We start from the raw sequence: 13029 nt of genomic DNA on the forward strand, positions 1-13029 counted from the left end.
ACTCACCTCTCTGTTTCACTAACATGCTGCATAAAGGAGCCAAGCCTCATAGGAAACAAGGTAAAGCATGGCTGGAGATGAAGGGCAGAACATCCACCATAACTTCCTCTTCTCCAGAACTCCATATCCCATCTCTCTACCACCTATTTAAATTACATATCTGTAATCCATCTGTAGTCCCATGCCATACTGTATTTGCAGAAGTTTTATTACATTCGACCGTACCATGTGGTTGTTTGGGCAGTGGCATAGATCCAATCTCTCTGTGCCATCTACCAAAGTAAAGCAATTCAATATTATCAAAACTGTTTTATGAAAGACATGTTATATTTGCAGGAATGCTCTTCGCTATTTTGAGTGTTGAGAAAAGGAAACTATGATAGTTGAGAAACTATGAGAGCATGCTGCTTCGTTTTGGCACCAAAGCTTTAGTTATTTGTGATTCCACACAAATTACTCTTCCATCCATGCATTTGTTCATTAAAATATTACCTACAAAGTGATCATGTTTAGGAATAAACACATTAGCACTCAAGCTAAAGTGGAGAAGGGTTCTTCATATTTCCTGGTCGGAGTAAGTGTGACAGGCAAACAGAGGCAAACATTTTAACTCAGCATTTCCCCAAACTCGGTCCTGGGAACCCCAAGGGATGCATGTTTTTGTGTTTTCCCTAGCACTACACAGCTGAACCAAAACATGCTCCCCTTGGGGTCCCCAGGACTGAGTTTGGGGAAATGCTGAATTAATGAAATGTATCCATTTGAATCTTCAAGAATTGTTCATATTAGTGCCTCATGAGTGTAGTTCAGTCCTTGCATACTTAGCTCTGTCCATGAATTTGAGAGTGGATACATTTCTTCAGCCTTATCCCTCAGCTTTTTACTGAAATGGGTGGGAGGAGGCTTTGTTATTGTTTCATGGTGAAATGCGTTATGGGTAAAAAATTATTTTAACTCTGCATTTCATCCACAACAGCTCTGACAAGGCAACGTTGGGCTATACTTGCTGCTGTGCATGCTAATTGCTAACAGGCATTAGTGAGAGCTTCCCTGGGGGAAGTCAGTGGGCTGACTTATTGATTTAAATCTAGTTTATATGGCTCTTCGTCCTGTTTATTATTTTGTAAATAATGTAGTAGCTTACTTTTGGCACTTATGTATTCCCCATTTTTACACATCAAAGACCTCCCCTTGGACAGAAAAACGTAACATCCTTGTATGCCTCCTTCCACACTGCTAGGTCTACATCCACCCGACAACGGCCTAGCCTACCTCATATGGTGTGTGTGTCTGTAAATGTAAATATGCCTCTCCGTATGTGTTTACAGAATGAGTCGAGGAACATTGAGATGTTGGCAGCTGCTTGTGCTGTGGGGGTCGGCTGCTGTTTTGCTGCCCCTATTGGAGGTGAGTGACACCAACATCCCACTAGACACAAATGCGTTGAATCAATGTTGTTTCAGTGTAATTTGTCAACGTATTCTGACAGGGAATCTATGCTGGATTTGAAAAAAGTAATCAACATAAACTGTTTTGAGGGTGGAATTTCAACATGATTGTCATCATGGTAACCAAATTTCAGCATAGAGAAACCTTGTATAAAATGTGTTGAATTTGTACCTTTTAAAACAATGTCAGATCTTCAACGTTATATCCACTATCAGGAAAAAAAACAATAGGCTGGGCAGCACCTACTGTAGAATGTATCTATTTACAGCTGCCCTTGGTCTCCTGTCCGGGGTTTTAACGTAGCCTAGCCCTTAGCTATGATAATTGTCACTGACTATTACCAATGTGCTATCCTGAGAATGATTCTTGAGAGATCTCCACTTAAAAACTAAATAGATTCAATGTTACTATCGAAGTCATTCCAAAGGATGGGTTTAACAGAACAAATGAAATGTGACCATGCTATATCACTCTTATATCAATGATGCTATTTAGGCCTATATAAACGTATAGCATTTTGCAAAGTCATCAACAGCTATTGTTTCAATTCAACCCAGGATTCAACAACAAATAGACTACATAGGCCTATGATTTCAATCTCTGGTTGATTTCAAATGTAATGAAATGTAGTGTTATTGAATAGTTAGGTTGTCAACTCAACCAAATTTAAAAATGTTTTATTATTATATTTGCATTGTACTTTTTACCCCTTTTTCGGGATATCCTTCGCTGCAACTCCTGTACCGACTCGGGAGAGGTGAAAGTCGAGAGCCATGCGTCCTTCAAAACATGACCCTGCCATGTTCCTGTGTGTTCCTGAGAAATGTATTAATGTGTGTGTGTTTTGTAGGTGTGCTGTTCAGTATTGAGGTAACATCTACGTTCTTTGCGGTGAGGAATTACTGGAGAGGGTTCTTCGCTGCTACCTTCAGTGCCTTCATCTTCAGAGTCCTGGCTGTGTGGAATAAAGACGAGGGTAAGACCGGTCTACATGTGTACTGAATGAAGATATAAACACAACATGTAAAGTGTTTGTTTCATGAGCTGAAATAAAATATCCCAGAGATTTTCCATATTTACAAATAGCTTATTTCTCTTATATTTCATGTACAAATTTATTTACATCCCTGTTATTGAGCATTTCTCCTTTGTCAAGATAATCCATCCACTTGACATCTGTGGCATATCAAGAAGCTGATTAAATAGCATGATTACACAGGCACACCTTGTGCTGAGGACAATAAAAGGCCACTCTAAAATGTGCAGTTTTGTCACACAACACAGTGTCACAGCTTTCGTCTGTAGAAGGAGAGGCGGACCAAAATGCAGCGTGGTTGTTATTCATTGTACTTTAATAAAGAAAAACTGGTACACGAATAAACTAACAAAACAACAAACGTGCGAAAACCTAAAACAGTCCTATCTGGTGCAAAACACAGAGACAGGAACAATCACCCACAAACACACAGTGAAACACAGGCTACCTAAATATGGTTCCCAATCAGAGACAATGACTAACACCTGCCTCTGATTGAGAACCATATCAGGCCAGACATAGAAATAGACAAACAAGACATCCAACATAGAATGCCCACTCAGATCACACCCTGACCAACCAAAACATAGAAACATACAAAGTAAACTATGGTCAGGGTGTGACACACAGTTTTGCCACATATGCCTCAAGTTTTTTCCGGGAGCGTGCAATTGGCGTGCTGACTGCAGGAATGTCCACCAGAGCTTTTGCCAGAGAATTTAATGTTAATTTCTCTACCATTAGCCTCCTCCAATGTCGTTTTAGAGAATTTGGTAGTACTGCCGACCAGCCTCACAACTCCAAACCACGTGTAACCACGCCAGCCCAGGACCTCCACATAGTCTAAGACCAGTCACCCGGACGTCTGATGAAACTGGGTTTGCACAACTGAAGAATTTCTTCACAAACTGTAGAAACTGCTCACCTTCGATGACCATTGGCACGCTAGAGAAGTGTCATGGTAATTCAAATTAATAATGATTAGAGACAAGGTCAATCCCCAATCAGGATATTACTTTTTTCAAAATGTATTAATTACATTGATTAATTATTGCAGTAATGAAGCTGGTCGACGAACCACCCTTAGATGATTCATTGAGAGCCCAACAAACAGATTTGAACCACAGCATTTTATAGCAAACTACATCCTACTGAATGTTCATGACAAACAACAGATGTGTGGAATGGGTCAAAAGATTAGACTTAGTATGAAAGAAATGAATAATTCACAGCAGACAGTATCTGCGGTAAAGACTGTTCTCATTGTATGGAAACCAGAGTTTGGCCCTCAAGACGAGGGCTCTTAACTTGTACCTCACAGTACAGAAACACCAACCCATTCTATGGCATAAATCAATTGTCAGCTCAAGCTATCTCTATCTTGAGTAAACACCATGTCCTTGACCATACCCAGACAGGCTGCAGGGAGCTGGAGTGGAAACCATCCCTTTACTATTTGTTTATATAATAAGTATAATTGTAATATTAAACAAAACAGGTAAACATGTTAATTTCTCTGTCACAGAAGTGTGCTCTTTATTGATGAATCCCGGTTTCAACTGTACTGGGCAGATGGCAGAAAGTGTGTATGGCGTTGTGTGGGCGAGCGGTTTTCTGATGTTAACGTTGTGAACAGAGTGCCCCATGGTGGAGGTGGGGTTATGGTATGGGCAGGCATAAGCTATGGACAACGGACACAATTGCATTTAAATGATGGCACAGCGATACCGTGATGAGATCCTGAGGCCCATTGTCGTGCCATTCATCCGCCGCAATCACCTAAAGTTTCAGCATGATAATACACAGCCTGCATACTCACCAGACATGTCACCCATAGAGTATGTTTGGGATACTCTGGATCTACGTGTACGACAGCGTGTTCCAGTTCCCACCAATATCCAGCAACTTCACACAGCCATTGAAGAGGAGTAGAACAGGAAACAATCAACAGCCTGATCAACTCTATGCATAGGAGGTGTGTCACGTAGCACGAGGCAAATGGTGGTCACACCAGATACTGACTGGTTTTCTGATCCACACTCCTACCTTTTTTAAGGTCTCTGTGACCAACAGATGCATATCTGTATTCCCAGTCATGTGAAATCCATAGATTAGGGCTTAATTAATTTTTTTCAATTGACCAATTTCCCAATATGAACTGTAACTCAATAAAATCTCTGAAATTGTTGCATGTTGGGTTTTATTTTTGTTAAGTGTATATGGGTCATTCCACCAATTCGGTGCCTTTTGAGATGTGTGAAAATAACTTTGGAATTCACAGAATTTTAACAAACAAGTTTTCCCATCTCAGTAGGTTAAATTAAAAAATGACTATCAAGGGTCAAATAAAGTAACAGGAATGTTACATTGGCCATGAATCCCCTTGTGAAATGGGGAATGGAAACTTGTGTGTAACAGCAAGAGGCACTTGAGTGCAAGCTTCACAATTTGTAAAGATTTCTACCCTGTCTATCAATGGGTAACAGGTTGACGTGTTATGCTCGACCCGCTCAGTTTTCCACCTCAAAACACCAGAAAATGGTCAAAAATAGTTCAGCCAGCTCTCCTGCTTTTACATCAACATTTTATGTTGAATTTTTCAGTTCACGTAATAGGGTTGACATTAAAATGAGGGACACACGTAAATGATTCACTAATCACATTAAATAAATAATAATCTTTCAGAAATGACTTTGTCAAAGCAACAGCATAACCAGGGCTTTACAATGAGGGGGAAAACATAGGGGTTAAGTGGGTTAAAATATTCCTAGAACCAGAGGGTGCACAGAGGAACATGTTAAAATCAGAGGGTGCACAGAGGAACATGTTCAAATCTTCCGAGAAGTCAGAGGGTGCACAGAGGAACATGTTATAATCTTCCTAGAAGTCAGAGGGTGCACAGAGGAACATGTTCAAATGCAGAATTTTAGCACTTTAGCAAGTTTTTATTCATATAAAGAAATCTGATTTATTTAACTAAGCAGGTCAGTTAAAAGGAAATACTTATTTACAATGGCACCACTATCCATGTGGTCAAAATTAAAGGGCTCCTCATTAAATATTAAAAGGCTTTTAAAAATCAGTATTGGTGCACAATTTCATTTCAAATATCAACGGGATGCAATAGGCACTTATTTCATGGAACAACCCATACAGTATACTGTATATTGGCACATGCAATCATTGATGGAAGGTCTGTACTGTATATAGCCCCTTAAAAGCATTTTGATAATGATGAATCACTCTCTCTCCATCCCTCACTCCCTCCCTCCGTCCTACACAGAGACCATCACAGCTCTGTTTAAAACCCGTTTCCGTCTGGACTTCCCCTTTGACCTTCAGGAGCTCCCAGCCTTCGCTGTCATTGGGTGAGTCTAAGTTGTCTTCAATTAGCTAGTGAGGTCTTCGTTGCGTCTGTTAGCAAATGAGCTTTTCGTTGCCTCTGTTAGACAGTGAGCCCTATGTTGCCTCTGTTAGCCAGTGAGCCCTACGTTGCCTCTGTTAGACAGTGAGCCCTATGTTGCCTACGTTAGCCAGTGAGCCCTACGTTGCCTCTGTTAGACAGTGAGCCCTACGTTGCCTCTGTTAGACAGTGAGCCCTACGTTGCCTCTGTTAGACAGTGAGCCCTATGTTGCCTACGTTAGACAGTGAGCCGTACGTTGTCTCTGTTAGACAGCGAGCCCTATGTTGCCTACGTTAGACAGTGAGCCGTACGTTGCCTCTGTTAGACAGTGAGCCCTATGTTGCCTACGTTAGACAGTGAGCCGTACGTTGCCTCTGTTAGCCAGTGAGCCCTATGTTGCCTACGTTAGACAGTGAGCCGTACGTTGCCGCTGTTAGCCAGTGAGCCCTATGTTGCCTACGTTAGACAGTGAGCCGTACGTTGCCTCTGTTAGCCAGTGAGCCCTATGTTGCCTCTGTTAGCCCAGTGAGCCCTATGTTGCCTACTTTAGCCAGTGAGCCCTATGTTGCCTCTGTTAGCCAGTGAGCCCTATGTTGCCTCTGTTAGCCAGTGAGCCCTATTTTGCCTCTGTTAGCCAGTGAGCCCTATTTTGCCTCTGTTAGCCAGTGAGCCCTATGTTGCCTCTGTTAGACAGTGAGCCCTATGTTGCCTCTGTTAGCCAGTGAGCCCTACGTAGCCTCTGTTAGCCAGTGAGCCCTACGTTGCCTCTGTTAGCCAGTGAGCCCTACGTTGCCTCTGTTAGCCAGTGAGCCCTACGTTGCCTCTGTTAGCCAGTGAGCCCTACGTTGCCTCTGTTAGCCAGTGAGCACTACGTTGCCTCTGTTAGCCAGTGAGCCCTACGTTGCCTCTGTTAGCCAGTGAGCCCTACGTTGCCTCTGTTAGCCAGTGAGCCCTACGTTGCCTCTGTTAGCCAGTGAGCCCTACGTTGCCTCTGTTAGCCAGTGAGCCCTACGTTGCCTCTGTTAGCCAGTGAGCCCTACGTTGCCTCTGTTAGCCAGTGAGCCCTACGTTGCCTCTGTTAGCCAGTGAGCCCTATGTTGCCTCTGTTACGTTGCCTCTGTTAGCCAGTGAGCCCTATGTTGCCTCTGTTAGCCAGTGAGCCCTACGTTGCCTCTGTTTGCCAGTGAGCCCTACGTTGCCTCTGTTTGCCAGTGAGCCCTACGTTGCCTCTGTTAGCCAGTGAGCCCTACGTTGCCTCTGTTAGCCAGTGAGCCCTACGTTGCCTCTGTTAGACAGTGAGCCCTACGTTGCCTCTGTTAGACAGTGAGCCCTACGTTGCCTCTGTTAGCCAGTGAGCCCTACGTTGCCTCTGTTAGACAGTGAGCCCTACGTTGCCTCTGTTAGACAGTGAGCCCTACGTTGCCTCTGTTAGCAGGTGAAAGCTGGTGTGAGTGTTCAGGAGGATAGCCTCCTGACGTTAGTCACCTAACATTGATTATTCAGCCAGCGAGGTGATGCATTTAGGACATCTTATTTTAGCTTGCTGTTACTGTAGTAGTGTAGCCTCTGGGCTTACCACATAACTGAATTAGACCAGAGCCTCTCTCTCTCTTGTCTCTCTCTCTCTTTCTCCATCTCAGAAGAAAGAACAGCCATCTACTACTTAACTCTGCGTGTGCTCCCAAAGAGAAGAAAATCCCTCGTTTTTTTCTCCTCTTTTCTCCTTTTTGTCTGGTGGATGTCCTCCCTCTCGTGATCTGAGCAGTGAAGCTTTAACTCATAATCTAACAAAACGCTCCCTCCGGAGAACAGCTGTCTTATTTCACGTTTAGAGAGAGAAAGAGTTTGTGTGTGTGTCTGTACGCAAGACCCTTTATGTGTGTAATTCAGTATCCTCTCCCTTGCCAATGCCTTGATGTCTTATGGGGAAAGTCGGGCAGTGTTTCAGTTAACTCGGACAGGGAGAGAGAGAGGGGGGAATTTGTCGTCTCTGCTACATGCTAGCTGGGGAAGACCTTTGTGTAGTAAACCCCTTCTAGCCAAACTTTCACTGGTACTCAGATGTGGTGTTCTGAGATATACATACGTGCACAAGTACACACACACACATACACACAAACCAATGGAGGCTGCTGAGGGGGGGATGGCTCCCCTCAGCATGGCTGAGGCTGGAACGGAGAAAATGGAATGGCATCAAACCATGTATTTGATACCATTCCACTGATTCTGCTCCAGCCTTTACCACGAGCCTGTCCTCCCCAATTGACGTGCCACCAAGCTCCTGCGACACAAACACACACAAACACACACAAACAAACACACACAAACACACACACACACACACACACACAAACACACACACACAAACACACACACACAAACACACACACACAAACACACACAAACACACACACACACACACACACACACACACACACACACACACACACACAAACACTTATACATACACACACACGCACACACACGTTTCAGAGAATAGCTTTAAAACATGTAGGAATGATTCTCCCTCATCCATTCATCATTTATTCAGGAGTATTTGACAGAATTCATTATGCAGGAACATGAATTTATGAGCATTCATATACTTGGCTGTAGCTGAGGGGGAACTTTGGAAAGTACTTTTCAAAGGGCTTTGCTTGATTCTGGTGGCTGGAGAAACTGTCTCTTTTGCCTACTGACAGTTACACAAAGTGGACACATACTTGGTACTTACTTAAAACACAAACATATATACATGTAAACCTGTCCCTATCTCTTTCTCCACCTACATTTTCTTAATTTTATCTCCATGTCCCTCTTCTCTCCATTGCCCCCAATTCCCTCCCATTCCTCTCTCAACCCTCCCTCCTCTATCCTCCTCCTCTCTCCTCAGTATTGCCAGTGGTTTTGGCGGTGCATTGTTTGTCTACCTGAACAGACTGATAGTCCAGTTCATCAGAAAACAGAAGACCATCAACAAGTTCCTCATGAAGAAGTAAGTCATGATGTCATCAATGTCAGACAGAAGCCCCTACTGGGTCCCAGATAGTCCCTGTATCCTAGTGTCCCACAAACACACTAGCGCACACATGCACGCACACACTAGCGCACAACTAGATAGATTACTCTGTGAAATCAGCTCTATTGATGCAGATCTCTCCACAGCAGAGAAAAATGAAGACATTCATCTTGACAAGTGTTTATTAATGAATGGTGTTTACTCATCTCCCTATCAGACTGATTAATTAACTATCCTCAGATTTCTAAATGAATGTAATGTTCTGTACATCACTCAGCCATGGGAAGGTTTTGGGGACAGTTTGGTTTTGAAGAGTAAACAGTAATGACTAAACACCCTTTTGCTTTCTCCTCCTCTCCCCCTCCTTCCCTCGTGCCTCTTCTCTCAGGCGTCTGCTGTATCCAGCCCTGGTCACTCTGCTGGTGTCTACGCTAACATTTCCCCCCGGCTTCGGACAGTTCATGGCAGGCAAGGTTAGTTCCACTCAGTTTTTTTACTTCTTTACATAGAGGCAGAGTCTACCTCCCACCCTCTCCTCTTTCTGTCTCTGTAATGAGAGGGTGTCAGACTTAGTCTATTTCTGCTACAATAAGCTGTTGATTCTGTTGCTCCCTAAAGTCTAGCTACAGCATCACACACAACTACACACCGTCTTCTAGACCCCCACTCAGCTTCACAAGCCTTAAGCCAAACCACTTCAAATTAAATCATCACATCCATTGCCTAAAGTGAAACCGCTTTCCATAATGGTCTTCCTAATAAAATGGATGTGTTGTACCCAATTTCAAATCACCTCCTAGCACCTACCCCGTGGCACTTCATGTAGATTGGGATAGCACTAATGTAATCGCTTCTCCTTTCCCTCTGAAAGGCTAGGATGAATTCTTGATGTGTTGCCTATACCTATCCAATCCTTTCAGATCTACTTAAATGCTTTGGGTTAGGAGCTAGGGACCAATATGGGATATATAAAAAATAAAAAATGCCTGTTGACTTTAGCCCTCTGTCTGTCTGTTATGTTGTCACTTCCTGTTTCCCCCATGCAGCTGACCCAGAAGGAGTCCCTGGTGACGTTGCTAGACAACCGGACATGGGCCAAGCAGGGCATAGCCGAGGGGTTTGACTACATCGGCAACTCCCAGGCCTGGAATCACCCCCAGGTCAATGTCTTTGTCACCCTCGTCCTCTTCATCGTAATGAAGGTAGGCACACCATCATCATCATCCACTTTGTTCTCATCACTCCTTTTCTTTATAATCACCTATTATTTGTTTAATTCCCTGTTACTTTACTCCCTTCCCACTACATGTGGCATGTCTCAATAGTCTGAAGTAACGTTCTTCCCATTGACATTACAGGTGAAGGTAATACAGCAGGATCCTGTCCATTCATTTAAATGAAAGGAGAGGAGGCCGTTGTGGAGAATTTAGACCCAGCTCAGTGTTTTATGAGGGTTAGGGTTTTGGAGTATTGAGACCCAGCCCAGTGTTAAATGAGGGTTAGGCTTGTGGTGTATTGAGACCCATCCCAGTGTTATGAGGGTTAGGGTTATGGAGTATTGAGACCCAACCCAGTGTTAAATGAGGGCTAGGCTTGTGGAGTATTGAGACCCAGCCCAGTGTAATACGAGGGCAGGTGAAGCATCAGGTTATTACCTTGTTGGGATTTGATTAGGTTTTTATGTAACCTTTGTGTAGGTTCTAGCAGCTCAAATGAAATGTCCCCTTTTAAAAGAGAACCGCAGAACTGCTGTTTGGTAATCTTGTTCGCTCACTGTGTTGTGTGTGTGTGTGAGAGAGACACTAGGCTGTGTAATGCAGTTAAAGTCCCTGGATAGAGAGAGAAACAAGGAACCACAGAGGGATAGAGAGACAAAAGTGAATGGATAAAAGTTATATAAGCATTAGATATTGAGTGTGATGATCCTGCTGTAATGGAAGATACATACTCTATACACTTTCTCTTTCTCTCCTTCGCTCTCTCGCTCATCCTAGCTCACTTTCTTTTTTTTGCCTTCTGTACTTTATCTCAAATAATCTGAAAAGAAAATATCATTATACTTTTTGGAACACAGTGAGACCAATCTACTCTACTCTTGTCACGCCCTTGGTTCTCTATGGTGTAGTAGGTCAGGGCGTGACTAGGGGGTGTTCTAGGTTATATGTTGGTGCTCTTGGTATGGTTCCCAATTAGAGGCAGCTGATGCAGCTGATGTTCGTTGTCTCTAATTGGGAATCATACTTAAGGGTTCCCTGTTCCCACCTGCTTTGTGGGATATTGTTTTTGAGTTAGTGCATGTTGCACCTCAGTACTGCACGGTCGTTGTTTGTTTCCTGGTTCGTTTTAAGTTTCACTAAAAATAAAGATGTGGAACTCCAATCACGCTGCGCCTTGGTCAGTCTCTCCACATGATCTTGACAGCTCTAAATTACCCCTCTGATGGTACTGTTCCATCCTCCAACGTCACTCCCAACTTGGCCAGACCAGTTCCTCGGGGGGGACGACGACAGACAGACAGACTTTCTATGGATTGATTCTCTCTATGATATTACTCATAGGATGTCTTCTCTATCGCAGACTGACCGTTTTTAGCTATCACACTGCATTGAGACAACTTTTTGACCCCAATAGGTTTTTTGCAGTCGTTCTCCAGTCCTCTGTTGGAGGGTGGTGGCAGCCCAGTAATTGGAGTGGGAATAAGAGTAGGGCTTCCCCCTAGGGGCACGGGCGATAGACTGTCCTCTGGTTCTGTCAAACACAAATGGTATAAAATGGCGCCAATGGATAGGGCTGCCGTGTTTCTAGCTCTTAGGAAACTTTTCAGTATTATGTTGTTTAATGTGTTATTACACTATTAACCCAGGAAATGTTTTGTGTTATTACATACAGCCAGGAAGAACTTTTGGATATCAGAGTGGCGGTAACTCACCATTACGTCTAGAAATACGACTTTCCCGAATCAGATTCTTTGTTCGTACCCCCAGGGCCAATGAACTCATTCCCGAGGCTGTTCCAGGACACCGCCGGCGGAAAAGGGGGTACTCAGAGTGGATTTTTAGTCTGACTCAGGAGACGCGCACACCACCCTCCGCTTCCCAGTATATTACTTGCTATTGTTCAATAATAATAATAAAGTTGACGAGGTCAGGGCGAGGATTTCCTTCCTGAGCGGCATGACTCTCTTGGGATATACTGTCTGAGTGCGTACAGCCAGTTGGGTTCTCAGTTCATCACACAGACAGGAATAAATATCTCTACCCGAGATGTTTCATGATTAACTACTCATGGTGTGATTGTAATAACATACATGAACTCAAGTCCTTTTGTTCACCCGACCTAGAATACTTCTAAATCAAATGCCGACCATATTACCTCCCAAGAGAGTTCTCTTTAGGTTATAGTCACTCTTCAGGTTAAGACGTTTAAGCGTGTTAACCCTCGCAAGGCTGCCGGCCCAGACGGCATCCCTAGCCGCATCCTCAGAGCATGCGCAGACCAGCTGGCTGAAGTGTTTATGGACATATTCAATCTCTCCCTATCCTAGTCTGTTGTCCCCACATGCTTCAAGATGTCTACCATTGTTCCTGTTCCCGAAAAAGCAAAGGTAATTGAACCAAATGACTATCACCCCATAGCACACACTTCTGTCATCATGAAGTGCTTTGAGAGACAAGTCAAGGATCTTATCGCCTCCAACTTACCCGACACCCTAGACCCACTTCAATTTGCTTACCGCCCCAATAGATGCACAGACGATGCATTCGCCATCGCACTGCACACTGCCCTATCCCATCTGGACAAGAGGAATACCTATGTGAGAATGCTGTTCATTGACTACACCTCCGTCTTCCACACCATAGTACCCCCTTAAGCTCGGGGCCTTGGGTCTGAACCCCACCCTATGCAACTGGGTCCTGGACTTCCTGACGGGCTGCCTCCCAGTTGGTAAAAGTGGGCAACAACACCTCCACTGCACTGATTGTCAACACCACCCTCTCGAGAACCCTGCATGGAGAGATTGAATATATCCATACAGTCTGAGATGCTGTCTGGGCCGGCAGCTTTGCAAAGGTTATTACCACACTTAAATATCAGCAGCATACCACCCTGCATACCACTGC

The 13029-nt window shown here is 43.9% G+C and overlaps 1 protein-coding gene across 5 annotated transcripts in view; it reads left to right on the forward strand.

Annotated features, from left to right (window-relative positions):
* Positions 1-13029, forward strand: part of LOC135553087 (chloride channel protein 2-like) — a 213633-nt gene that overhangs the window by 127713 nt on the left and 72891 nt on the right. For all 5 annotated transcript variants that reach the window (XM_064985180.1, XM_064985183.1, XM_064985181.1 and 2 more), the window contains 6 exons: positions 1329-1407; positions 2300-2425; positions 5769-5853; positions 8783-8884; positions 9297-9381; positions 9955-10110. In XM_064985180.1, coding sequence (XP_064841252.1) covers positions 1329-1407; positions 2300-2425; positions 5769-5853; positions 8783-8884; positions 9297-9381; positions 9955-10110 — 633 coding nt within the window. The remainder of the gene's footprint in view (positions 1-1328; positions 1408-2299; positions 2426-5768; positions 5854-8782; positions 8885-9296; positions 9382-9954; positions 10111-13029) is intronic.

Source organism: Oncorhynchus masou, chromosome 13 (assembly GCF_036934945.1).
Source record: "Oncorhynchus masou masou isolate Uvic2021 chromosome 13, UVic_Omas_1.1, whole genome shotgun sequence".
NCBI lineage: Eukaryota > Metazoa > Chordata > Actinopteri > Salmoniformes > Salmonidae > Oncorhynchus > Oncorhynchus masou.